At 40.2% G+C, this 24,119-nt stretch overlaps 3 protein-coding genes across 3 annotated transcripts; 1 reads left to right on the forward strand and 2 right to left on the reverse strand.

The window, feature by feature from the left end:
- Window positions 1-154: 154 nt before the first annotated feature.
- Window positions 155-9,654, reverse strand: rnf5 (ring finger protein 5). The gene is made up of 6 exons (XM_034891292.1): window positions 9,279-9,654; window positions 3,324-3,342; window positions 2,089-2,201; window positions 1,913-1,970; window positions 1,682-1,793; window positions 155-978 (listed from the first exon to the last, which is right to left on the reverse strand). The coding sequence occupies exons 1-6, from the start codon at window positions 9,503-9,505 to the stop codon at window positions 860-862; spliced, it is 648 nt and encodes a 215-aa protein (XP_034747183.1). The 5' UTR covers window positions 9,506-9,654; the 3' UTR covers window positions 155-859.
- A 781-nt stretch (window positions 9,655-10,435) lies between these two features.
- Window positions 10,436-12,312, forward strand: utp23 (UTP23 small subunit processome component). Its single transcript, XM_034891288.1, has 3 exons — window positions 10,436-10,796; window positions 10,885-11,059; window positions 11,846-12,312. Exons 1-3 carry the CDS (start codon window positions 10,609-10,611, stop codon window positions 12,236-12,238), a joined length of 756 nt encoding a protein of 251 aa, XP_034747179.1. The 5' UTR covers window positions 10,436-10,608; the 3' UTR covers window positions 12,239-12,312.
- Window positions 12,313-13,390: 1,078 nt separating this feature from the next.
- Window positions 13,391-22,458, reverse strand: rad21b (RAD21 cohesin complex component b). The gene is made up of 14 exons (XM_034891270.1): window positions 22,360-22,458; window positions 21,626-21,810; window positions 20,801-20,930; window positions 19,677-19,776; window positions 18,348-18,454; window positions 17,984-18,193; window positions 17,705-17,824; window positions 17,425-17,553; window positions 16,749-16,972; window positions 16,222-16,378; window positions 15,781-15,926; window positions 15,228-15,410; window positions 15,073-15,156; window positions 13,391-14,421 (listed from the first exon to the last, which is right to left on the reverse strand). The coding sequence occupies exons 2-14, from the start codon at window positions 21,767-21,769 to the stop codon at window positions 14,230-14,232; spliced, it is 1,926 nt and encodes a 641-aa protein (XP_034747161.1). The 5' UTR covers window positions 21,770-21,810; window positions 22,360-22,458; the 3' UTR covers window positions 13,391-14,229.
- Window positions 22,459-24,119: the final 1,661 nt, after the last annotated feature.

Raw genomic sequence — 24,119 nt, forward strand, 5'->3', positions numbered from 1 at the left:
CACACGCTTCAATCTTTAGGACAGTTCCGTATACAAATGACTTCACAGTGCAATGGCAGGTTTTGTTAAGACAAATGTATATATATAAAAAAAAATGCATCCATCTGTGCTATTTCCGTCTGTCCATCTGTTTGTAAGATTTCTAAGTCACAAATTCTAGAAGTACTTTTTTTAATTCACAAGGGAATTGTTAACAGGAACATAATTCAATTACAATTTTCATCCCCCGGCATCGTACATGACTGGTCCGCAACTCTTTGGCCTTTTAAAGTAAGAAAGCAATCACTACATTATCTCATACTGCTCCCTCTCTTCCCCATTTTAACCCTGCTTGAACTTTCCACACCTCGCTCTATTATTGAAGGAATAAACCTTTAAGAGCAAAATGAAAAACTGAAACAGATTAGTCACTGCCCTGAATTCTCCCACTCTTTTCTGCCCCCCCAAAAAATACAAAAATCCTTAACATAGCTCACCCTGATTACTTAATACTGTCTCTGAACCCCAACAGTTATTTTTCTGTGTGCAGATATCTACAGATCCATGTAGTGAGGGAGTTCTAACATGCCTTTTTGGGGGGAATTCAGGCACCACTACTTTCCAGTGGTTTTTGTATAAACAAAATCAACGTAGCAAATGGTTAAGAATCCTAAAGTGAGTCTGCCTTTGCCAGGAGGAGGAAGCCAAACATATTATTATATCCTGTATTTCTTGTTTGGGGTTCAAACACAATGCCACACTCTCTCCCAAGTTAGTACCTGCTAGAAAATGTAAAATGGTTGTGTGACTGTGGCTTAAGTGTGTAAGAGTTTCCTTTTTTTTGCACTCATCGATCCACTCGTCTATCCGTCGGTCTCCATCACACGCTCAGCAGCCAAAAGAAGAAGAAAATGGCCACGAACAGGAAGAGGGAGTCTTGCCAGTTGTTACTGCCATTGTTGTGGTTAGTGTTGCCTTGTTGATCACCTGCATACTGGTCTGACATGTGGGAGGGATGGGCGGGAAATGTTATTACTCGGGGATGTTTGCATCTGTACTCTAATGGCGTTTTTCCATTACATGTTACCTGCTCGACCCGACTCTACCCGCCTTTTTTTGGTTTTCCATTATGAAAAAATCTGCAATGGAAAAAGGAGGACTGTGCGTCGAAGTGAGTCAAGCGAGTACCATGTAAAAAGGAAAAAACGCCATAATTATGTCGCCCCAAAGCAAAAGATGTGTTTGAATGAAGCTTTTTACCCAATAATGAGCACAATAAACCAGACACAAGTTTTATACAAATGTAGGATTACGTAGGAAGACTACAATTACTAATACTATTACTAATAGGTACATTCATTTATTGAGATGTATACCATGGGCCATTGAAAATTCTTGATACAGCTTTAGTAGAAAACAGTTATAAAGAAATGTTCTCTTGTTTCTAGTAAGGACATGCCTACTTTTAGTATAGTATAGTTTTCACCTATTAAAACTAGATTTTGACACACCTACCTATAAGACAGGGCCTTGAAATGGGGTCAAAATGCAGCAGCCACCAGAACACATTTACCTTTTTAGCTGTGCTTTAAATTCTCATGTAAAACCTTAATTGTTCATCATCAGCTATTTAGACACTTCTGATTGGTTTTACTTGGAAGGAATAAGTGAGAAAACAATGTTTGTGTATTTGTGTGTTTACCTGCTCTGTGAAAGGGGTCGTTGGCGTTGAAGACGGTGGTGAAGAAGCCAAAGGGGAAAGCCCCAATGCCGAAAGACATGTGAAAGCCAGTGTCCCCAAAACCCTGAAACATCTGACAGTAAAAAGAACACGGTTAAGTTTAAACATAAAATGATAAATGAGAAGACATACAATTCATAACAGAGGTTATTGTAGTTATGAGCTTGTATCAGTGGATGTAAGACGACTCACCCCGCCTCGACTCTCTGGCTCTGTTCTCTGTCCCTGAGGCCGAGGTGGAGTTTTCAACCTGAACAAGCACAGTAACATTAAATCATAAGGCAACCATAAGGCTATCACAGAAAACACGCAACCCCCCCCCCCCAAACACACCCACACATAACCCCACCCACACCCACCCCACACACCTGGGGTCCTCTTGGCTGGAGCTCCCTCTGCCGTACAGCGGGATGACTTTCTCCCTGCTGATGCCTGCTTTACACACAGGACACTGCTGCCTGCTGGGCCGCGTCTCCAACCACTGAGAGGATCCACAGGGGATAAAGATGTCAACAAAATGTTTATACCACAAAAGCAGATAAACCCCTTTCCTAACTGGTTAAATAATGGCTTCAGTGCCAAATAACAGCTAACATTTTTGAAAGGTTTGTGCGGCAACAGTCTAAAACTGAAGATTTCCTCTTGTGAATGTGACCTGAAGCAGACCAAGGACCAAGCGCCACAACTTTTTCTGGATTAACAGTACGTACATTTCCACAAATAGTTGCGGTCATTTTGAATCAGTACTTGAATAAATGTAGTGCTTATGCTGCTACACATACAGCAATGTGCAGCTCTACGCGGTTGAGTGAGTGGCAGAGAGAAAGCTGCAGTAAACAGCAGGCATTAAGTGCATTAGCATGTTTAAGCTGCACTAAGTCAACCGACATGTAGCTTCCATGCTGAGGTTACATCACATCCTTTCAGTACATTTGGGTTAACTTGCTGAGTGCTGAGGTCCGAAGGCCCTACTCAGCAATAGCTCGCTCATTCAGGTGTTTTCACTTACTGTGTCTGATTAAAAAGGACTGTGTGGACAGGCACAGACCAACTGTCTTGTTCTGAAACAGCTTTTTCAGACAGAACCAGGATGTCTTTTGAAATTCTTTTTGGGGCTGCTAGTAATAATTACTGTCATCCATTAATCTGTCAATACTTTCTCGATGAATTGATTTATCAGAATAGTTCATATTTCCAGAGCCAAAAAAAGTGACACATCACATTTTGTCTGACCAACAAAAGCCCAGTCTAAATAAATTCCACAGATTCACAGTCCTATAAAAACAGAGAGAATGGCAAAACAGTTTTTGTTAAACTGATCATCAGAATAGTTGCAGATTATTTCCGTCATTTAGAAAAACAGAAAACCCGCAATCTGCTTGGAACCTGTGAATGATTGGCTAAATGACGTAAACAATACATCAGTTCATTTAAATCGTTTTCATCCAATCCCTTTAAAAGACCCACTATTTCTTACTACATGGATTTTGGTGAAATCACAATTCCGACTTTAACCTAAGAAGGCGAATCAGAGTATTGTAAACACCTGTGTGGCTGTTAACGAGTAATCCAAAACAAAAGGGTGACATTAGGAAATACTCACTTGATGCAGACAGGGCCAGCTGTAAAGACAGAGACAAACAAAAAGATGAATTTGCATTCTCACAAAAGCTCTGTTATCCTAAAATGTCAGCCTCCTGCTTCAACAAAAGCACCAACCGTAACAAAATCCTGGAGAAAATGCATTAAAATGCATCATACACATCTCAATGGTTAGAGTACATGTAACTTGTCTGGTTTTGGTAACTCAGTGCGTTTTTGTGTGTGTGAATCTATCACCTATGGGAGCTCGCCTGGCCAAAACAACCTGTTCCTAAAGAAGTGGCCTATTAAACATGTCCGTGCTCCCCATAGCTGGTATTACTTGGCTCCATCTGTTCAGCAGTTATCAGTCTTGTTTGTGTGGCTGCGGGCCAGGCCGACCTGCTGCTGCATAGTGGGAGTGCAGGATGCAGGTTTGAGAATCAGTTGGTGCCAAACACTGAGGCTTTTTCAGGAGACGGACAGCAACAGTGGTGAGTATTTCTACCTCTTACGCCTTTTTATGACTCTGTACTGCCCACAAAAATCTAAGTGCAATAACGTGTTGAAATTTATGTTAGGATAACGATAGATAAACTGCAGGAATATGGCAAAAAAGGTGAAACAAAAGGGACTGTGGTGGGTTTTTGTCGTTGACCGAATTGATAGTCTTTCAGTTTTAATTTGATTAAACTAATATGCAAGCATGAAGGATCCTGCATCATAGCATACAGTGCATATATAGTATATAGTGTGTTTGTGTGTGTCTGTTTTGTCATCCAATCGACTTCACCCTTGGCGGGTGTATTGCTGAGTGCAATAGTTCTGGAGACAGCCCCAATCGGCCTTACAGGAGGCCAAGCAACCTACCCTGCATTAGTAAATTAAAATGTGTGACTAAATGAGTTCAGTTTTGCCCTAAGCCCTCCTTTAATTAGTTGCCCCTCCAGAAAACTTAAATTTCTAGGCTGACACTTCCTGTAATTAAGGTACGTTTTTGACTGAAAAGACATGTGGGTGCAAGAAGTACAGTCAGTGTGTTTTACAGTACAGTATGTTATGTAGTTGGAAAAAATGGTTATTTTTCTTTTAAACTGTTTCTTGTTGTCTCGCTCCATGTTATTGTCTCTAAAATGCTTCTGTCAGAGTCTTTGTGAGAAACTTTGACAGCTGAATAAGTCAGCTCATGCAGAGGAACAGGCAGGACTTGTTTTTGACATTTTCACAGTTTCATAACCATAAAACATTCTAAACCTTATTCCCTCAGATGGGCCTAACCAAACACCTCAACATAACCATGAACAAATGAAGCGAAACAACCTCGTGCCAACTGATAGTGTTACAGTATTAACGTAACCCCAGCTATCAGATCGCTGCTGAGAACGGCATTCCCAAACAGCTGAACAAAGCGTAAGGCCTAAGTTGACATAACAACCCATTCAACTGTGATTTAACATGTGGCCACACGTATAGCCTGAGCTCTTGTGACCTTAAAAAAAAATACCTGCTTCATTTCCAACAAGCGTCTCAACAACCATTCAAAGTGTACACAGACTCTATTGTGTGACCTCACAGGAGCCATTAAATGGATGCAGAATCTCTTGTTTTCTTAACATTTAATTAGAATAAAAACATAGGCTGAGTATGGATTCTGGTGGCTGTTTTAGGCATCTGAAGTGTCAGGGTCTGGCTGCATGTGGTCTCGCTTTGCCAGACCATCCACACGCTGTGAAGGGTCTGGCTACTCCACACAGCATTCTGGGATGGGAGAAACACGTGCTCATGCTTATTGGCGTTTCTTTATATTACAATCGTCATGGGCGTTGCTAAGCTCCGTACGGAGCCGCTGCAAAATAGGCGTATGAGAAAACTCAGATTGGACAGATCTTCTAGCTAGCTGTTTCAATAGTTAACCATAGTCCTCATAAATCCGCCGGATTTTAAAAATTCCCAAAATATAAAATGCATCCAGCGGTATTTCCTGCGGCACCAGAGCAACCCCGGAAGTGGAACGTAAAGGATTGACTAGGCTACATGTAAATACTGTCCTTAACCTTTGGCTCAAACTACTTATTACTAATTGACATCTTCATGTCTTGTATTGTCCAAAATTAAAATCCAGTAAGTGACATAAAAAAAGGAGAAAATACGTTTGCAAGCGAACAGAGAAGTCAAAATATTTAACTTGACCAAACCCAAGGTAGAGTATTAAAATAGCTTTCTTAATCCCACCAAGAGTCCAAACTCAAAATATATTCATAACACAACATTTGAGAAGTTAGAGTCTGATAATGTTTTGCATTTTTACGACAACCCTGAGACAACTGATACTTTTCTGATCGACTTATTGAACAGTTTCAGCTCTAAACTTGACGGAACATTCTCGGTTCAGTCAATCTTAAAAATAAGTCACTGGCAGATAGTCCTTGTAGCCCTACTTGAAAGCTCTAATAAAAGCAAGTATGTAGACTTTTATTTGAGATAATTAGATTTTCTACCAGATAGTTTAACCTACCTAAATTGAATACAACTAATGGTTTGATTTTAAGTCTTAATAAGGCAACTGAAACTGGTTTCAGTTGCCTTATTACTGGTTTAAACCCCTTTATATGTGAGGATTAGCGTCTATTGAAGGCTTTACATATGGAAACGATGGCCTAATCCCAAAGTCTGGATTTACAGAATTTGGTGCGAGTTCTCGCAAAATTTGTAAGGCCTTGTGGTTGTCCCAATGTCGATTTTCAGAGGGGCGTGAGGGTTTGAGTACCCGCTTACCGAACCCTTTCCGTGAGTCTGCATCAATGCAGACTTCACCAAAGGGAATTACCCACAGTTAAAAGCGACGTTTACAGTAGAAATCCTTAAATTACAAAAGGTAAACAACACAACACACGTCCACGGAACGGACTTGTTGTCCAGCTTGTAAAACAAGAATTTGAAAAAAATTGAAATCAGCATGCCGCCTCCTGTGCCTTGGCCGTGTGGAAAACAACAAATTTAAAATTAAAAGGTGTCGGCAACATCTTTTGTTATTAAACATCACCACGATAACATATGATCTTCTGCCCATGTGGCCTCAAACACTCACTCACTTAGCACCTGAGATCAATTAGGAGTGTGTGAGTCCTTAGTCCTCAGGGCTCACTTTGGGATCGGGCCACTGGATGGTGTTACTGTGCAAATGTCCCTCCACACTCTTGCTTTCCTTTCTAACTTTTCACATGCCAACACCTCTGACCTCTCATTCAGTGTTAGATCAGGCGACAAGTGGACTCTCACGCTGATCGTAAAGACTTCACACATTCATTAACCCTTCAAATATTTAAGTCACAATGTCCCGTTCACACAAATCATTCCTCTAGAATCTCTTGTGTTGTTTGCCACTAGGGCTGCTTTCTCATTTATTTTTTGATATTTTAATTTCAAAATAAAATGAGGTAGCGTAGGGCGATATTCTCACGAGGGATTTGTTAGTTTCCTGAATATTTTCTCTTGTCACATTTCAACACAATCAAATGTGAAATGCAGGTAGTTTCTGATGCTAGAAAAGTGATACTGCTGGCTCAATTCAGCAAAGCAAGTTTGTATTATGCTAACTCTTTATTTGTGGGCATTTTGGCAACAAACAGTTGTTTTGCTGCTGCTTAACTAATGGAGAAATGCCAAATAGGTTGGCCAAAGCGATAAATGGTGTCAAAGTTAAAATTTAAAAAATTTAAAAGTTAAGCTGAATAGATGCAGCCAGGATTAAGAGTTTAACTCACATTGAGGTCAACTGTGATGAAATGTATGTTAAAACGTATTATTTAAAAAAAGAAAAGATAATTAATATGCAATAAAATTGCAATTTCAATTTGAAGTTACAGCAGGTGGGCTTGCGTCAACACCTTTCTTCCTTGCTGATCGTTTCATCACAGTTTCATCAGAGAAGATGAGACGAGGGGTAACATAGCAACTAAATTACATCAGCTCCTCTAACACAGGAGCTTTGGTCCTCCTGTGTTGCACATGTAACTGAGGTGAACTTCTCAGATCAAACAATAAGTACAGTAAAACAGGCAATTTTAAGATCCCTGCAGTAATAAGACGATCTTTTGTGCTTAAAAAACGGGTAATTGTTAGGGTTACAACTCCTGACGAGAAAAGGTAGTCACATTAATCTGTTAACGGCAACAATCAACTGTCCAACACACTCTTACAACTGTCAGTCCTCCAGTTGAATCTTTATTTTAGGTTCGGAAAGCAACTTCAGTGTCCATTTTTAAAAGCTGTTCACTTAGACCAAATAAAGCCCATGTTAATGCTAGTATTGCAGCCATAACAGATATTTTATTAAATTCCAAATAGACTAAGAAATTCATTTTTTGGGGGGCCTGCAAGACACATTGTCTTGCAGGCTGGACAGGCTGTTTAAAACCCAAGTTTAGGTAGGTATGTGACCACATGTCCATGATGGTCTTGTGAAGCAAAAACCATTATGTGGGCTTTTTCCACAGAGTTTCTCCATTTAAAAAGTAAAAACCTTGACCCTGAAAGGAGAGAACATCCGCAGTCACAAAGAGATCACGTTGACAAATTTACAGCACGACTATCCTGCTAGTTACTTCACTCCATTTCTGTTTCCAATACATAATAATATCCGTTTGGGTATGCAACACGCATACCCAAACAGATATTAGCATTTAAAATTTCAAAGAACGTATGCCATTAACAGGTAAAGAGAGGTTACTTTATCTTTGGTGTTTTACTACTGATCATAATGCCATTAGGTTGACCCCCAATCCCAATCTCTTGGCTCTAATCTCACATTAGCCTCAACCTTCAAGCCATGATGGCCTTCTGTCAACAATTGTGAATGAGCCTTTAAACACGTCCTTGTGTGCATGTTTAGATGTTCAACACCAGTGGTTTGAAGGTTGAGCCTTGCACAATTCTTGATTCAAACCGAGATAAGAGAAGGAACTAGAATCACAGTTGAAGTGCAACCTGGGGTTACAGTTAATGCTCGCTATTGTTTGTTCTACTAAACTGATTGTGTACGGGACATAGGTAGGACGTTTTATGGTTTAAAAACAAACTTCTCAGGCTCTTGGGGAAGGCAAAAAAAACTTTTTCTAAATTACTTCATGCATGCTGCTTCTTTGGCATTCCTGTAGTGTACTGTAATTCCTTATTACTTACATATTGGCTAACATAAACACCAATATCAATACAAATGCATTGATTGGCTTATAGAAGATACATTAATTGGTCAAAGTTTAATTTGGATTGCAAAATTTGGATTTACCAGGGCTAGAGCAAAGTTATTTTCATCTCAAGTGATTGATGTATACCGTCAGAAAACTGGAAAATCCAGTCCATCCAAAAACTCAATTGTATTATCTAACCAACGGTCACCTTGTATTTTTAGTACTTTTGAGAATTTGGATTCAGGATTGGAGAATATTTGGTATTTTGGGTGAAAAACGATTTAATTTCTTTAACTAAGCAGTGAATTTAACCTGTTTAAGCTCCAGTGCCTGACGGTGGCATGTTGGGAATAAAAGGCACGAGCATGGACCTGATCTCAAAGCTGCCAATGATTACCAGTAGTCAATGTGTTACAGAAAGTGAGTGACCAATAGTGACCTCTGACTTACTTTCAAACAACATATGATCAGGCTGAGCCACTTAACTCCTCACAAGATCAGAGCACACACTTCATTCATCACCACAGCCCCAAGAGCAAACCAACACCATCTTCAGTTCTAAAAAGCCATCTTGTCCGCTTTCATCTCCCACATTATAATAATTATGCGGAGACAAACGTGGTAAAAGCGCGTTTTGGGCGTGACTCAGCCGTGAAATAAGTCAAACTGACGGTAAAGGGAGGCCGCACAGACAGCACAACTACAGAACCGGTCCAGTGGACTGAACAGAAACAAAACCAGACAGCTCCACACAGTGAAACGTCCCCTCCCCCCGCATGGTCTCGTACCAGAACAAGTGGCCGCACATACTGATGACAGCGTCCCTGGCAGTGTCCAAACAAATGTTGCATTCGAAGGTGGCCCGGTCCCGCTCCCGTTCGCCCTCCCCACCGCCGCCGCCGCCGCTGCTGCTGCCGCCCGGCCCGTCGCGCTCGTTGCTGCTTTCCCCGGCTGGAAATCCGCCTCTGCTGGCCGGCCCGCCGTCACTTGAGGACCGGGGATCCGCGGCCGCCATAATATTCACTGTACAAGTGAGTGAGTGAGTGACGCACCAACCCAACCGGGCCCGACCCGAGCTAACGTTAGCTGTGAGTCAAAGGCGACGACAAGTGTCAACAGCACGAACCGACCGGAGGCTGCTGCTGCTGACGCTGTCACAGACAGTTACAGAAAGTCGCTCTACCTAAATGGGGACTTCCGCTTCCGGGAAAAACAGACGAGGGGGCGGGGCTAAGATAAATAAATAAAAACACCTATCCAAAACAGTGGATAATAGTGATAATAATAATCCGCATAATCATGATACGCTTACTGATAATAATTATAAAATGCATATGAATTTATTATCAACAAAATGTGGGAGAGATGTTGATAAAATGTTAGGATTGATAAGTTAATACTCATGGTGAGTAAAAACATGACGTACTAAATCAAACACTAGCTACACAAATGTCAAATCTATTTCGTTTTAATTTTGTTTTATCAACGAGGTTCTGCATGGCTCATCTGTTAAAAATGTTTTTATTTGTCAGTGTTAAAATGTAACATGGATTCAATTACTTGGTCATCTGAAAGTAACAAGTTCTCCATATTCGCCAAGGTTATTGAGCATAATCTAAGCAAAAAATAAACACAAAATCAAATATGTGCATTATAAGGGCATACGTTTTGTGGCAGACCAAAAATGCAGTCTGAAAGATTTGGTATCATGTAATAGACCCATATGTCCTCAAATGTAGGCTAGTACTAAAATGTAAACCTATTTGAACATCCTAATTTTAGAATAACAATCATCCTTGATGAACACCACAAAGAATACCATATTGTTTTTAAAAAGTACATTGTTGTAGAGATCATTACAGCAGAAAAAGCTTACGCTGTGCGCATTTCTCCGGAACCGTCGTCGAACAAATTGTTTCCGCACGGAGTCATGAGAAGAAGGACTGCAAGCGTGTTGTGTGTACAGCTGAATCTCCATGCTTAGAAATCCGCTAGTGATCATTGTAAATTTGTTTAAAAGACATCAATAAAACGAGTCAATGTAACAGGAAGTATCATCTTCAACGGACCGTAAACGGTTATTAGTTGCCATTCTTGTGACTGCATCTATTAGCCACCATGGGGATCAAGCGACAGAAACAAGCCAAGAAAACTATAAGTTTCTACAAATACAACTTCAGCTTCAGGGAGCCCTTTCAGATCCTCTTCGACGGGACGTTTTGTCAGGCGGCTTTGAAGAACAAGATTCAGATCAAAGAGCAAATGCCCAAATACCTGATGGGAGAGGTGCAGCTGTGCACCACCAAGTGAGTAGATGTACTTACAGTTGTGTAACGTTACAGGCGAAATGTAAGTCTCTGATCTAATCTCACATGATTGGCTCTTTATTCGCAGCTGTGCACTGAAAGAACTGGAGACTCTGGGAAAAGAGCTGTACGGAGCCAAAATCATCCTGCAGAGGTTTCAGGTGAGGAGATGTCCACATTTCAAGGACCCTGTCCCGGCTTCAGAGTGTCTGCTGTCCATGCTGGGGGAGACAAACCCACACCACTACTTTGTTGCTACACAGGTAAATATGACGAGATCCTTCACAGATACAGACATCACCCACAGGGGGGGGACATTAAATTAGAAATACCAATGTCTTTGTTGTTGAAAATTAAAATCAACTTTGTATATAAGCCACATACTAACTTGTTGACCTCTGCAGCATGTGCTCCATTAATAAAGCATCATTTTAGATTCTTACTGTATATTTTAGAGCTCTCCAATGTAGGCAATAGCCAATCTAAGAATACAACGATGTACACGCTTTGTGGAATGGGAGGCAAGATGTCAAGATTAAAGGGAAAGTATCAATGAACAGTAACTTGATACACAACAATTTCTTGATTGTACCTGCCACACAGTCTAGGAATATACTAACTACATTGACCTTTTGGTACTTTGAGGCTTGTGGATATACTAAGTATTGGTTCCATTGTAGTGTTGTTGTTTTTTACAACAGGGTTGGGAAACCTGCCCGCAAGCAAGTGCAACTTGCAAGAAGAACAGTTATGACTCAATGTTAAAGATGAGAGGTTAAGAGGATAAATCGCTCTGGTTAAAATGGCACCACAAAATCTACAATTATTAACAAAATGAATCCAAAGAGAATCATTCATTCAGAGATTTGTTTTCCCTCAGGGCAAGCAGAGGCTGCTGAATGTTGTCATGGAAGAAATGCCAATTAAATATCTTGCCATATAATCCTAGGAACTGAAGTTCCTTAGAACAAACTGTGGTAATCTTTTGACATGCATACATTTGGCATCCCCTCAGACAAATTTGGTGTATCTGTGTGTGTGTTCTCCAGGACCACACATTAACTGCCGGCCTGAAGAAGATCCCTGGCGTTCCTCTGCTCTACATCATCCTCAACACCATGGTGCTGGACAAGCCCAGCCAGGCGTCCCTCGACCACGTGAAGGCCGTCCAGCTGGGTGAGCTGGTCAGCCCGGCCCAGCAGCAGAGTATCCGCAGCCTGAAAGAGGAGCAGGGCATCAGCCAGAAGGATGGAGAGAGGCGGGGAAAGAAGAGGAAGAGGAAACGGAGCAATCCTAACCCTCTAAGCTGCCTGAAGAAGAGGAAAGGCGGGCCGACACCACCGAAGAAGACGGAGCAGGGGGAGAAGAGGAAAAGAATTAGACACAAGAAACGAAGGACGGAGGGAGGAGACACGTCTCTTCCTGCGGTTACAAGTACATAGTCTAGCAGTGGAACAGAGACTTGAGCCAGTTGTTTGTTGCATAAATATTATTTGAAGATGTCCATGACCCCAATCTAAAATAATTACTCTCTAGTCATTTTTTTCTGATGTTGCTGCATAAAATAAATACATTTTTATCACACAAAATTACATTTTATGATACTACTCATGGTAGTGTTTAGTTAGAAAAATGTTTTCCGGGACTCAGGCTTACAGCTTACGGGCATAGGACTGAAACCGTTCAGAAACAAAGCAGTAGTTTTTAGTTTGAGATGATTTGTCTTGGCTTTTATACAAAATAAAAAAATAGCAGGTTTACAGGCACATAGTTAAAATGTAAGACGCACTTTGACATTACATGATACAGTTCACATGGAAGTGGATTTCAAAAACGATGTATTCAGCTTTCTTTTCAGACACACGAGTGGTCACAACGGTTTGGTGGTCTGCGTGTTTTTGGTGTGTAATTTGAGTGTCTGCTTAATTCAACCTGTAATATTTTCTGGTACAATGAGTTTAGAGTCCAAGCGACAACGTTCATAACATATGTCCATTCAGACTTCACTTAATCGTGTTATCAAGTAACTCTTTACATTTAAATGCAATGTTGCTTTAAAATAAAACAGGTTATTCTCTTAATATACATAATACATCCATAAAATGAATGTTGAACAAGTATCTACTTGCTTTAAACTTTTATACATTAGTGTGTTACCCAGCTTTAACTTAATGACTATCCATATATAAAAGGGACACTGGATGAAGTCAAGAATAAAGAGTAACACGGTAATACAAATGGTAGTTTCTCAAGCAAATCCACACTTAATAAATATTTCAGGACAGAGCATGCAAGTATAACAGACTATAGATGTTTATCTCATCTAGAGGTGGAAACTGAAGCTCTTTTTATAAGCTGGGTCCCAGTTCTATAGTACATACTAGGTATATACAGTAGGTCCTATAATAACCTTTATAGTTTTTGCAGTTTGTATACAAGAAATCACTGTAAAAAATAAAGTGTTGTCTGGCGTTAATTAAACTGCTGCTTTTGAATGCTACTGTTAAACTAAACAGACAGCGGCATGTTTGTCCAGAAATTTCTTCTTGGGGCAGTTTCACCAGCATCTTCAACTAGCTTGAACTTTTTCCCACTTATGATCATCTCATTTAATTTCCTTTGTGTATTACATTGTAGGAGAATATTGTGCAACAATACACTCCAAAATTAGATTTTTGGATTAGTATGTAGTATAGATTTGGGACATAACTTCAGTTTTGTGCAAACAGTCAATGATGTAAGTGATACATTTGCGAAAACGACAACTTGGAGTTTGTAATTCTTAGTGCTACACTACAGTTAAATACTGCTTCATTGCTAGTCAGTAACTGTTTAAATGTACTTGCACAATCTGAATATAGTGCATGCTTCTTTTGGCCAATGTTCATATACATGAGAAGTTCTTTCCTGCAGTAGTGGGACGGTTTAACCTCCAAGTAACATGGTTGATCAAGTCTTCACTCTTACTGTAAACATATCTTAAACTAGACTCTTTCTAACTTTGGTGCCATGCTAGTTCCACACAACAGGTTGTAGAGGGAAGTGCTCGTCAAAGTTGGTGACATCTGCTTAAAAAAAAACAGATTGAGTTAATGAAAGCAACTCCAGATAAAAAGGGAATACACGGTGCTCCCTTTAACTTACCTACTTAATACTATCTTGGCTATAAAGTGAGTCTTAATAATACAAAAATACAATAAATAACAAATAAGGAAAGTGCTTATTGTTTGGGGTTGGAACTAACCTCTTAATAATCCAACCATGGTATTTAGACCTCATTCCTTCCACCGTAGCTTAATATTAAAATATTGCAGACAGAAGATAAAACGCCACACAAAACAAAGTCAACAAATTTGAATAAATAAATAAAACGTGACAGACAAACAGTGTTATGTGCAGAGTTCCTTTTTTTGCAAAGCAAAAGTTGTGTTTTCTAGATGATGTGGAAGCGAGGTCCGGGCGTAGCTATGATGTCGCTGTAAGGCTCTTCCTGGACCAGCTCCACCGCCTGCTGCTTCTTCAGAACCAGGAAACTGTAGAACTTAGCGGCCGCCTGCTTCTTGTTGTTGTTCCTGCACAGATCCAGCAGGCCGACCGACTGGGCGCCTGTTTTGGCCATCACCCTCTGTGGCGAGGTGAAACAGAGGGAGTCAGCAGGGAAGGGAGTCATTCAAAGGAGTATTTTTAAGTTATTCAAGTAGAACGCTTTGGTACATCTATAAGTTGACTGTAATATTGTCCCTCACCTGCTGCTTTCACTTTAAGCAGCAGATGATAGGCTACCTGATACCAGATACAGAAATCAAGTGTCTCCTGCACTCTTTAAGAACAAGTAACACTACTACATGAGTAGAAATAACAAAATGTAAACCTGAAATGTGTTTGTTTTATTTAATATAAATTATAAAAAAATGTATGGATTGTTTGCTATATTGTTTGTTCTTGTTTTGTAATTCGTACTTTTGTTGTCTTGTTCTTGTTTGTAAGCTGTATTCAATATTTTGTCAATAGAGTTTAAAAAACATACAATATCAGAGTTTCAGTTCAAATACCAGGAAAAACCCAATTAAGATTTTGTAAAATAAAATCTGTCAATAATTTTAAAACAGAACATAGTCTAGGGTGTTGCAGTTTGTTTTTGATTTTAACTTGAGAAATAAAAAGGAGTTTTGATTGTGACCATTCTGACAAGTAGTTAAAACATAAACTAAGTTGTGGAAACAAGTTATCCTCCTTTTCTTTCAGTTTTTCCAATAAGATGTGAAAACATGCATACCTGGAGGCCATGGAGCATCTGCTGGGTTCTTTTGTTCCACCTCCTCTCCTCCTGGTCCTGGTCTCCTCCCTGCCCGTCCTCCTCCTGACACAGAAAACCCAGTTAGAAACACTAATACAGGCCATCTATTGTAAAGTCCCCTCGTGTAATCTCACCTCTTCATCAGAGTCACCATCATTCTTCTTCTTGTCCTTCTCACCAAGCAGGTCCAACTCTATCATCTGACTGATGTTAGTGGTTTCCTCTGGGGGCAGATCCACATTGGATGTCTCCAGCTGTTGGGACACATCAGAGGCGCCGGACCCCTGCGGCTGTTGTTGCTGGTCCAAAGCTCCCATCTAGTGAAAGAAGCGTGATATCAGATGGAAAAATGCCTCCACATGATCAGAGGTAAAACCGCGAGGTAGGGCACAGAGCATATTGCAGGCAGAGAGGCAAAGGGCAGCACAGGTATACGTCAACTCATCATTGCTTCTGGCTTTGGTTGCGCCTTGAAAGGTCAATGGCAACAAGGTCAAAATTGAAATCATTTGAACATTGAACGTAGTGCTCAACTGCAATTCTCCAAGTTGTCTCCACCGCTCTCCCCATGGGAAAAATAATGGCAGGGCGAGCGCAGAGCAGTTTTTTTTTGCGGTGGGTGGTTTAGGGATGCATCTACTTCAGTATATACAGGCACTACAACTAATAGGGCGCCGCTGTACTCACAGGCAGAGCCGGTTCTGTGTCCTGGGCTTTGTGTTTGAGGCTAGGTTGGGAGGACGGAGGGGGCATGGCTGACTCGTCCAGCGTCGTCCTGCTGCCTTCCACAACTGACGTCTGCAGAACACTGGCCTCTTCCATGATGGTCTGGTCTGGAAAGGAAAGGGGGACATACTGTGCGTGTTAGAAAACCTGTGCGAGGACAAACTATTTTTTGTGCATTGGAACATTGATTTGTGGGTGTCTACAATCGCACATAATCTTTTTGTGCAAACTGGTCTAGACTGCCACAAATTAAATATATATATAATATATATATATAAACAGCCATCACTTTTTCAACCCATACACCTGTATGAATTTCAAACCAAGTATCACAAAATATCACACTGTTTTTGTTATGGCATAAACATATAAATGTAAAAAACAACAACACCCCTTTCTTACCCATGATGTCTCTCTGTTGGTGTCCAGCTATGTCCTCTCTGGGTACCTCAGGGTTCTCCAGATCCTTGAGGAACTCATCCAGACTGTCAGCTTCTCCACCTTTCCTCCTCTTCCTTAGCTCGTCTGGTACCAGTGGCGTCAGACACCTTGTAAACATCTAACAAGAGATAGCAAAGATGCAGATAGAGTGAACAACCAGTGAGATATACTATGTTAATTCCACACAAAGACAAGCAAACTGCAGCGTATCATTTGCTCTACGAGGTGAATCTTTCGACCCTGAGGCGGCCTGGGAAGATTGTGGCTAACCTCTCCCACTCCAGACACAAACTGTTAACTCCACTCTGGGAGGAGGCATCGGTCCATCAGAGCCAAAACCTCATGCCACAAGAACCGTATCTCCCAGTTCATTTGAATTGGAATGACATATTTATCCATTTTGTTTCTATGGTGGAAACCTACTAGGTAAATACTATATTCTGATACAATTATCCCTGAATAATTGTGCGTCTGAAACATTCGGTTACCTTCAGCAGCCTAGCATTCCAGAGAGGCTGAGCAGGGAGAGAGAAAAGCTTCTCGACTCCTCCCGTCTCCTTCCACATCATCAGCTTCTTGGTGGGCGGTGCCAGGTCCAGGGTGGTGACAATGTCAGAGTAATCAGACAGCTGTGCACGGATGGTTTTACTGTCCAACTCCTTCACGCTGTCCACAATCAGCTTCCTCTTACGCTTTGCCTTGGTCTCCTTCACTGCCAAGTCCATAGGGAGACAGAGATAAATTAGCTCAGTCAACCAAAATAGCTCTGATATTTGGAGCAAAAACGCCATTTCTATATAAACACATTCTTCCTGCGTAGACAAAAAAAAAAATTCTGTAACTGTACACTTCAATTTTTATTTGAAGAACTGCTGGTCTGTTGAGTTCATGGATTATCATTGATTGATTGATTGATTGATTTCTACTCAGAACTTCAGACTCATTTCCATAAACTTATAATGCAAGATACTTCAATCACCAAACTGTCGTTAATAGCTTTTTCTTTTGGCTAGTCTAGGGTTTTTGTATCCCTATGTCACCCATGCAATATGTTTTCAAATAGTGAAATGAAATGAACTGGAAGTGTGGGAAATTCAGACTGAAGCACACAAATGGAAATTACAGGGATTAAGAAATGTTGTCTCTTCAAACCAGCTGCATTACCTGTGATGTCAATCGGCTCCAGGGCGAAGGTTTCTTCCTCGTTGTGAACCAGGGTGGTCTGTTCTGTCTGGTCTGCCATGGCTGGTAGCGGCTCTGTTGGGCCTGAGTCTGGACTATCTGGGGCGCCCGCTAACAACACACAATCACACCATGTTGGATATACCTTGCGATATGTAAGTAGGTAACTGTATTGTCATTTCCAATTTTATAAAACCAAAGCTATTGAAAAAAAATGGGGATTATTTAAGGATCTGTCGCTGAGGTTATTTGTGGAACTGACCCGAGAGAGCATCAAAGTCGTCGTCGTCTCCATGGTCCTGAGGCATCATCACACTCTCTGCGATGGCTGGAGGGTCGTCAAAGATGCCGCCTCCATCCTCGTTACTCAGCAGCTTGTCCACTACACAGAGGGATGAGGTTATTCAATTACAACGAAAATAATTAATTCATTTGAATAACAGTCCATCTAAATGCTAAAATTTCAAAAAAACATGTTGAAGCAAACACTATTCGTCATTACAAATGGCTTACTTTAGTGCCTATATTGACAAGATCCTACCAAGCATGCCTCCCTCGTTGTTCTCCATGGGGTTGTCTCCGAAGTCATCCTTGTACTGGTCGTCGTACTCTAGATGGTTGGATTTGTCAGCCATCGCGTCAGCTCCACCCTCCGCCTCCAGCAGCAGGTTGGAAGCTGACACTCCCATGATGTCCACCTCGAAAGCACTCTCCTCCCGCATCATCTCCCGGTCGTCCATACCAAAGTCAGCTGCACAACAGCAATGTGTGTCTTTACAGTGTATAGTGAGGAATGTGGGCAAGTGGAGGAAGCTCCACTGTTAACTAACAATGAAAAGTACATTAAAAGTTCAAACATTTGACTCTCAAATTACTGTACAAATGTTCAGAGGAAATACGCCTACCAAAGTCATTGTCCTGCAGCAAGTTGAGGTTGCCCACCTCCTCTCGCATGGTGATCTCCTCCACTCTGCTCTGGTTCAAGTTAAACTGCTGAGCAACGTCAATATCCCTGTTCAAAACAAACCACAATCAATTTAATGTTTATCTTTTATTTACAGCACTTTTCTTCAAATCGTTTTTTTCACGAGCAGTGGAAAAAGAAGAAATGTGCTGCTAAAAGATATCCGCACTGCAATGCTTATTTAGTGTCTTCTAGCAGTTATTTTGTGATGAAGTGCTTGTCAGCTAACCTGTTTTGTCTCTTAACATTTGTGTGTTAGTAGTGATTACCTACATTTCCCAGACTATAGGAATATGTTTATGTGCAGGTAGAGAGAAAGAGCAAGAGCCATCATAACAATAACACCAATTGAAAGAAAAATTATGCATGGTTACACATTATTTATAAATAATCAATTTTACAAGCAGACATTTACTAGGATGAATTAAAATTGATGTTGTTTAGATTAGATTAGATTCAACTTGATTGTCCTTGCACAGGTGCGGGTACAAGCCAAAAAAAAGAAGCAGTTTAGGTCTAACCAGAAGTGCAATAGCAGCAAGTGCAGGATATACAATGGTTCCATAAGTGCAGGTCATGGATGAGTATTGAATAAATATAGAAATGAATACTATTATTAACAGAATTTTACGGATAGATTTGTCCTATGAATATAATATATAGACAACTAGTACTGTGAACAAGATTTACAGCTGGATATGTACTGAATATAATATACAGGTGGATATTACTATACATTTTTACAGATATGTACAATGAACATTATATACCCAGCATCACTCTACTGCCTTTCTGTTCCTCTCCAAACACTTTTCCACCTCCCCCAGTCACCTGACTCTCACACCCAGCCACTCCTCACATCATGTGGTAACCCCTTTGAGCCCTTCCCATCACCTGACCTTCCCCGCCCACATGCTCACCTGTTTCCACTTTCGCTCATCAGCCCTGCAAAACATACCCCCCAGTCATTTATCAATGTTGCTTTGAGCCTTGCATTTGAGCCACCTGTACCTGAATCCTCTACCCTAACTGGAATCTGTATTTGTCTGGCCATCTTTGGTTTGGACTTTTCTACCCATGCCAGTAAGCTCATGTCCCTCTATTTTATCATTGAATCCCTGAACGGTTTCTGTCAGAAACAGTGCTTTTGTTTCGATCACTGTGTTTAGCACAGTTCAATTTAGTTTCTATTTTAGTGCTTAGTTTCTATTACACTGTATCTCTAACTACTGCTCTCTCTCTGGAAGAGGTAGACCGGCAGAGGACTCACTCTAGATCTGGTAGTGGCTGGTCAAAATCATGGAACTCCTCAGGAAGCGTGATAGCGTTGTAGGCTGCTTCTCTGTTCTCCTCTGGAAGATCCACCACACCTGAAACACCACAACACAGGAAGAGAGTAACAGCACGTCGATAAATCAGACTGAGTTTGATAATATGTTTATGTACACAAGCAGTTTTAAGAAAAATCCTAAAATTTGTGCTAGAGTACAGAAAAAACCAAGAACAGCTGGACAGATTGGTGAAAAATTACATGTAATTAATTAAATGTAATTATAATATAATGAAATAACTGAATACATTTTGTATATGTTTTTTTGCATATCTAGACAAAGGTGAAGGAATCAGTTTATTTGTACAGTATAAGTATTGCATGTAGGTGTGCATACATTGGGTTACTTTGTTTGAGTCAACATGCATCAAATGAACTTGCTGCATGCTCTCATTTTAGGAGGTAAATATGTATGAACTCTGTATACTGTCATAATTATACTGTAGAATATATAATAATTTTGGCATGTGTACAGGCTTTTGTGTAGTTACAGATATTCCATTTAAGTTACTACTAGAGACTTTGATTTTGATTTTGGCGGCCCCTGTGGACAAAAGCATTTTCCTGAGCACAACCACATTGTGTCGTAAATACAGTATCTGGCAGACTCCAGCGATGCCGAAGCTCTGCTCCTGGCCAGAAAATTGCAAATAGTAACTCTGAAGCACTTGTTTGCTTATCTTGGTCGTATGGAGGCGTCAGTGTTAAATTGAGACTGTTTCACAACTAGTTAAAATCTCTTAGAGCTTGCACCTTGTGTACAAAGGCTCAGCCTTGTGGCAGCAGCTGCAGATTTAACTCTGCTCGTTCCCCCTCTCTCTCTCCCCTTCACATCTTTGGCTCCCTTTTCATATAAGAGGACTAAGCTGTCCTCATAAAAATTCCAAAAATAAGCTTTTAAAAAACTAGTAATAACTTTAACAAATATTACCTTTTTTAAGGGACATGAGAAAGGTTTCAATCTCTGACTGACACTGTATGTCGTTTGGACCACTGGAGGAAAGCATAGAATCAGTCACTGCTGATAGTTTTATTTGACTCATAAGTTGCATTTTGCCCCCAACCTGGTCTAAACGCCATCTTGATTTTGATGAAGGCCTCGTTACAGTCTGCCAGCAGGTACTTGGCCTTCCTGTGGTAGATCCTTACCACCCCCAGCAGCAGATGCCCTGATGTCCGTAAAGCCATTTTCACCTATAAAAAAGGTATGTGCATAAATGGTCAGTGCTGATACTGTAATATAAATCTGCATTTCATAAAATGTGTAAAACTGCCACAAACATTAAATTGTGTCTGTCTTACAACAGTACAGAGATGCAACTCTGCTATTAATACTATCTCAACTAAGGGTTATTTAAATGCATTCATTAAAATAATCACATGTTACAAAGTCCCTAAATTATGTATAAAAAAACAAGTCTAACAAGCAGTGACAAAACTCAAAATACTAAATTTGGAATGATATAAAAATTAAACAAATGTCAGTAATGTTTTGCATTGGAGACAATACAACCAACTGTTAGCTGTAGTTATTTGTTACACCACAAAGACTGTTTTATCACTAGATAATACAAGGATCATTGATGGACATAAAAAGACAGTTGAGACATCAATGATAAAAGTTAGATTATACATCAGCCATTTGATGGGACTTAAAGTAAATGTTTGAAATGCATGATACATTTTGTAATATATTAACTAACATCAAAAGCTGTCTGTTTCATATCTTAACTTTTTGACCCAAATCAGAGTGAGCCTAAAATACCAATCGGGTCCCAAAAGTATAGTACAACAGAACCTTTGTAATTATAGGATGACTGGTTGTGTCATGATAACAAATGGACAACTAAACCATCAGCTCTGTGAAAGCGAAGACCCTGAGAAATGACCTTGGGTGAGATGATGCTCTCCACGCTGCTCTCTAGATTGCATTCAAAGACATGTGCCTTGGTCAGCTTCTTGTCCCAGTGGGCCGCCAGCCAGATTTTGGCCAGCGGCCCACGTTTGCTGAGAACAAAGTGGGCATAAAACATCTCAGTGCCTTCTCACCACAAGGGAAAGGGGAAGGGGAGGCCTGGAGAGAGGAAATAACACAAAGACAGAACATATTGTAGGCTATATGATTGAAATCACAACACTAAATAGGTAAACAAAGTGACAGGTAAAGGACACATTCATTGTGTGGTCTAAGTGTTTGCAAGCAGACTCTCTAAATATGCAGATATGGTTACCTTGCTAAATGGGAATAATGACAACAGTTAACAGAAGGATGCGAGCTGATTAATTAGACATTTCTTAACCAATGATGATTAGCTATGGCCATAAAGTCATCCAACGTTAGATATTAGACTGTTATCACTGTAAACTACATGAGTCAGCACCGTTACCGTTACACAGGTAAGCATTTTCGTAGCAAAAAACAGACAGGCATTTTTATTCGTTAATGTCTTTATAATGACAGTTGCATTTAACTGCATTAACCGGTGACGCTCTACCCTGTGTCACAACAGGTGACGATGCAGACAAGCTAGCCGTTAAAACCTGAGTACCCCAGAGCCAGCGTGTCTTTGTTAAAACCAATTATTAATAGGAATATCATCAAACATAAGCCTAAATTACTCACCGGATAGTCGTTTTGTACTTATCGTGTTTTGCCGGCCGCGGCGGTGCTGCTGCTGCGGGTGGTGGTGGATGCTTTCCACCCCTCCTCCGACTAACCCAAACAAGATGGCGACCTCAGAGAGAGAGAGAGAGAGAGAGAGAGAGAGAGAGAGAGAGAGAGAGAGAGAGAGAGAAAAACACACACACCTGTGCATTGATTTACCTGTGTACCCTCAGTGGTGGAGAAAGTATTTGTACAATATTGGCATGAAAATATAGGCCTACTAGTGGTAAAAGTATACTCATTATACAGTAGCCTATATGCTAGTATAGGAATTTTTTGGACTTCATGAGCTCTCTTGTTAGAACAAGTTACAACTTTATCATTGTCATTAGTAGCCTACATGGTAACTCCATCCCAACATGTGTAATTTTGCACAACTCCAATATAAGAAGGTTTCATTAGCCATAAAACACCTGAGCATGCATAGCCTTTAGTGATGCAGTACTTTTTAATCATTTGATCATGTTTTCTATGCAAACAGTTTCCTAACTATTGGCATTTGCTGTTAAATAAATGTGAGGTGTAAAGTAGCCAACAATAGTTAACTCTGAATTATAGTAAAGTATATGTAGCAGTAGTAGTTTACTGGAGTCTCCTCCAGTAAACTAGCTCATGCTGTTAAATAAAAATGCTCAATTTGGTTCAACGTCAGTACAAGTAAACAGTACACATGAACAAACTCCCAAAAGCACATGTTACATGTTAAAAAGCACTGTTTGTGATTTTCTGCTGAAAGTACCACCAGGAGGCAGCAAAGTTAGCTGAAAGGTAAAACCGTTCAGATAATACACATGATCCCATCAGCATAGAATTTAGATGAGTCATGTAAAATGTCAATTGTAAAACGTTAAAGTGGAGGCTCTTCAGTGGAGAGAAAAATCAGCAGACGGTGGTGGATACAAATCTATAACAATTGCCAGACAAGGTAGTGACTTCACTTTTAATTGGATGGATTTCTTCTCAAGGCAATAATGGTTTCCAGAGACTGACTAACCACAATTCATTATATTCCATTTGTGTAATGACAACAAATTATTTTAAACAGTGGAGCTGAAGCCTGCAGCCCAGTACTACAATTTATTTTCCATCAAACATCCCTAGAATATAACTTTGTGCTTTCTCAAATGGAAATACACCCGTTTTTGTAATATACCTTCAGATTCAGCCTGTACTTTATAATCCTAGTATTGTTTTACTTGAGTCCCAGAGCTTGGACTTGAGACAGACTTGATAAATACATCTGAAAGATCTGATGACATCACTTGACAAAATCAAAAAATACTTGCAACTTGATTGTGGCGCTAATTACTTTTTATTCAACTTGGAATTTAGTCTTATAACCGTTAATGACTTGATATCTTCCCCAAGCCCAAATATTAAAAATCGTGTTATACAAAGACAGTATTGCATCGGATTTTCTCCCTTTTAAGGGCACCCATTAGTGTACTTTACGTTTTCTTGCACATTGGACCACTATACAGGCTTTATCAAGTTCTGTCTACTATATAGGAAAATTTAAGAGGGGAGTCTTCACTTTTTCCCTCAAAACAATGTATTCAAAAAATGTTGCCTCTGACCATTACATAGTAATACAGGGGTATCTTAAAGTGAAATACAACCACTTATCCCACAACTCGAGGCATAGTCTGTGTGTTTGGCAGCTTGTTTGTCTCTGTCATTGTTACAAACTGTATGTGACTTGCTTCCTGACCCTCAAG

Source organism: Etheostoma cragini, chromosome 14, assembly GCF_013103735.1.
Source record: "Etheostoma cragini isolate CJK2018 chromosome 14, CSU_Ecrag_1.0, whole genome shotgun sequence".
Lineage (NCBI taxonomy): Eukaryota > Metazoa > Chordata > Actinopteri > Perciformes > Percidae > Etheostoma > Etheostoma cragini.

What these genes read in the sequence shown, in the direction of transcription:
- rnf5 (XM_034891292.1), bottom strand. Translation starts at nt 9,505, where the DNA reads ATGGCGGCCGCGGATCCCCGGTCCTCAAGTGACGGCGGGCCGGCCAGC. An exon ending in TCCAGCCAAGAGGACCCCAG is followed by an intron (nt 1,971 to 2,088) that starts GTGTGTGGGGTG and finishes GTGCTTGTTCAG; the next exon opens with GTTGAAAACTCCACCTCGGC. An exon ending in CGACCCCTTTCACAGAGCAG is followed by an intron (nt 979 to 1,681) that starts GTAAACACACAA and finishes CCCACATGTCAG; the next exon opens with ACCAGTATGCAGGTGATCAA.
- utp23 (XM_034891288.1), top strand. Translation starts at nt 10,609, where the DNA reads ATGGGGATCAAGCGACAGAAACAAGCCAAGAAAACTATAAGTTTCTAC. An exon ending in GTGCAGCTGTGCACCACCAA is followed by an intron (nt 10,797 to 10,884) that starts GTGAGTAGATGT and finishes CTTTATTCGCAG; the next exon opens with CTGTGCACTGAAAGAACTGG. An exon ending in ACTACTTTGTTGCTACACAG is followed by an intron (nt 11,060 to 11,845) that starts GTAAATATGACG and finishes TGTGTTCTCCAG; the next exon opens with GACCACACATTAACTGCCGG.
- rad21b (XM_034891270.1), bottom strand. Translation starts at nt 21,769, where the DNA reads ATGTTTTATGCCCACTTTGTTCTCAGCAAACGTGGGCCGCTGGCCAAA. An exon ending in GCTGCAGGACAATGACTTTG is followed by an intron (nt 18,194 to 18,347) that starts GTAGGCGTATTT and finishes GCTGTTGTGCAG; the next exon opens with CTGACTTTGGTATGGACGAC. An exon ending in ATGGTGACTCTGATGAAGAG is followed by an intron (nt 15,157 to 15,227) that starts GTGAGATTACAC and finishes TTTCTGTGTCAG; the next exon opens with GAGGAGGACGGGCAGGGAGG.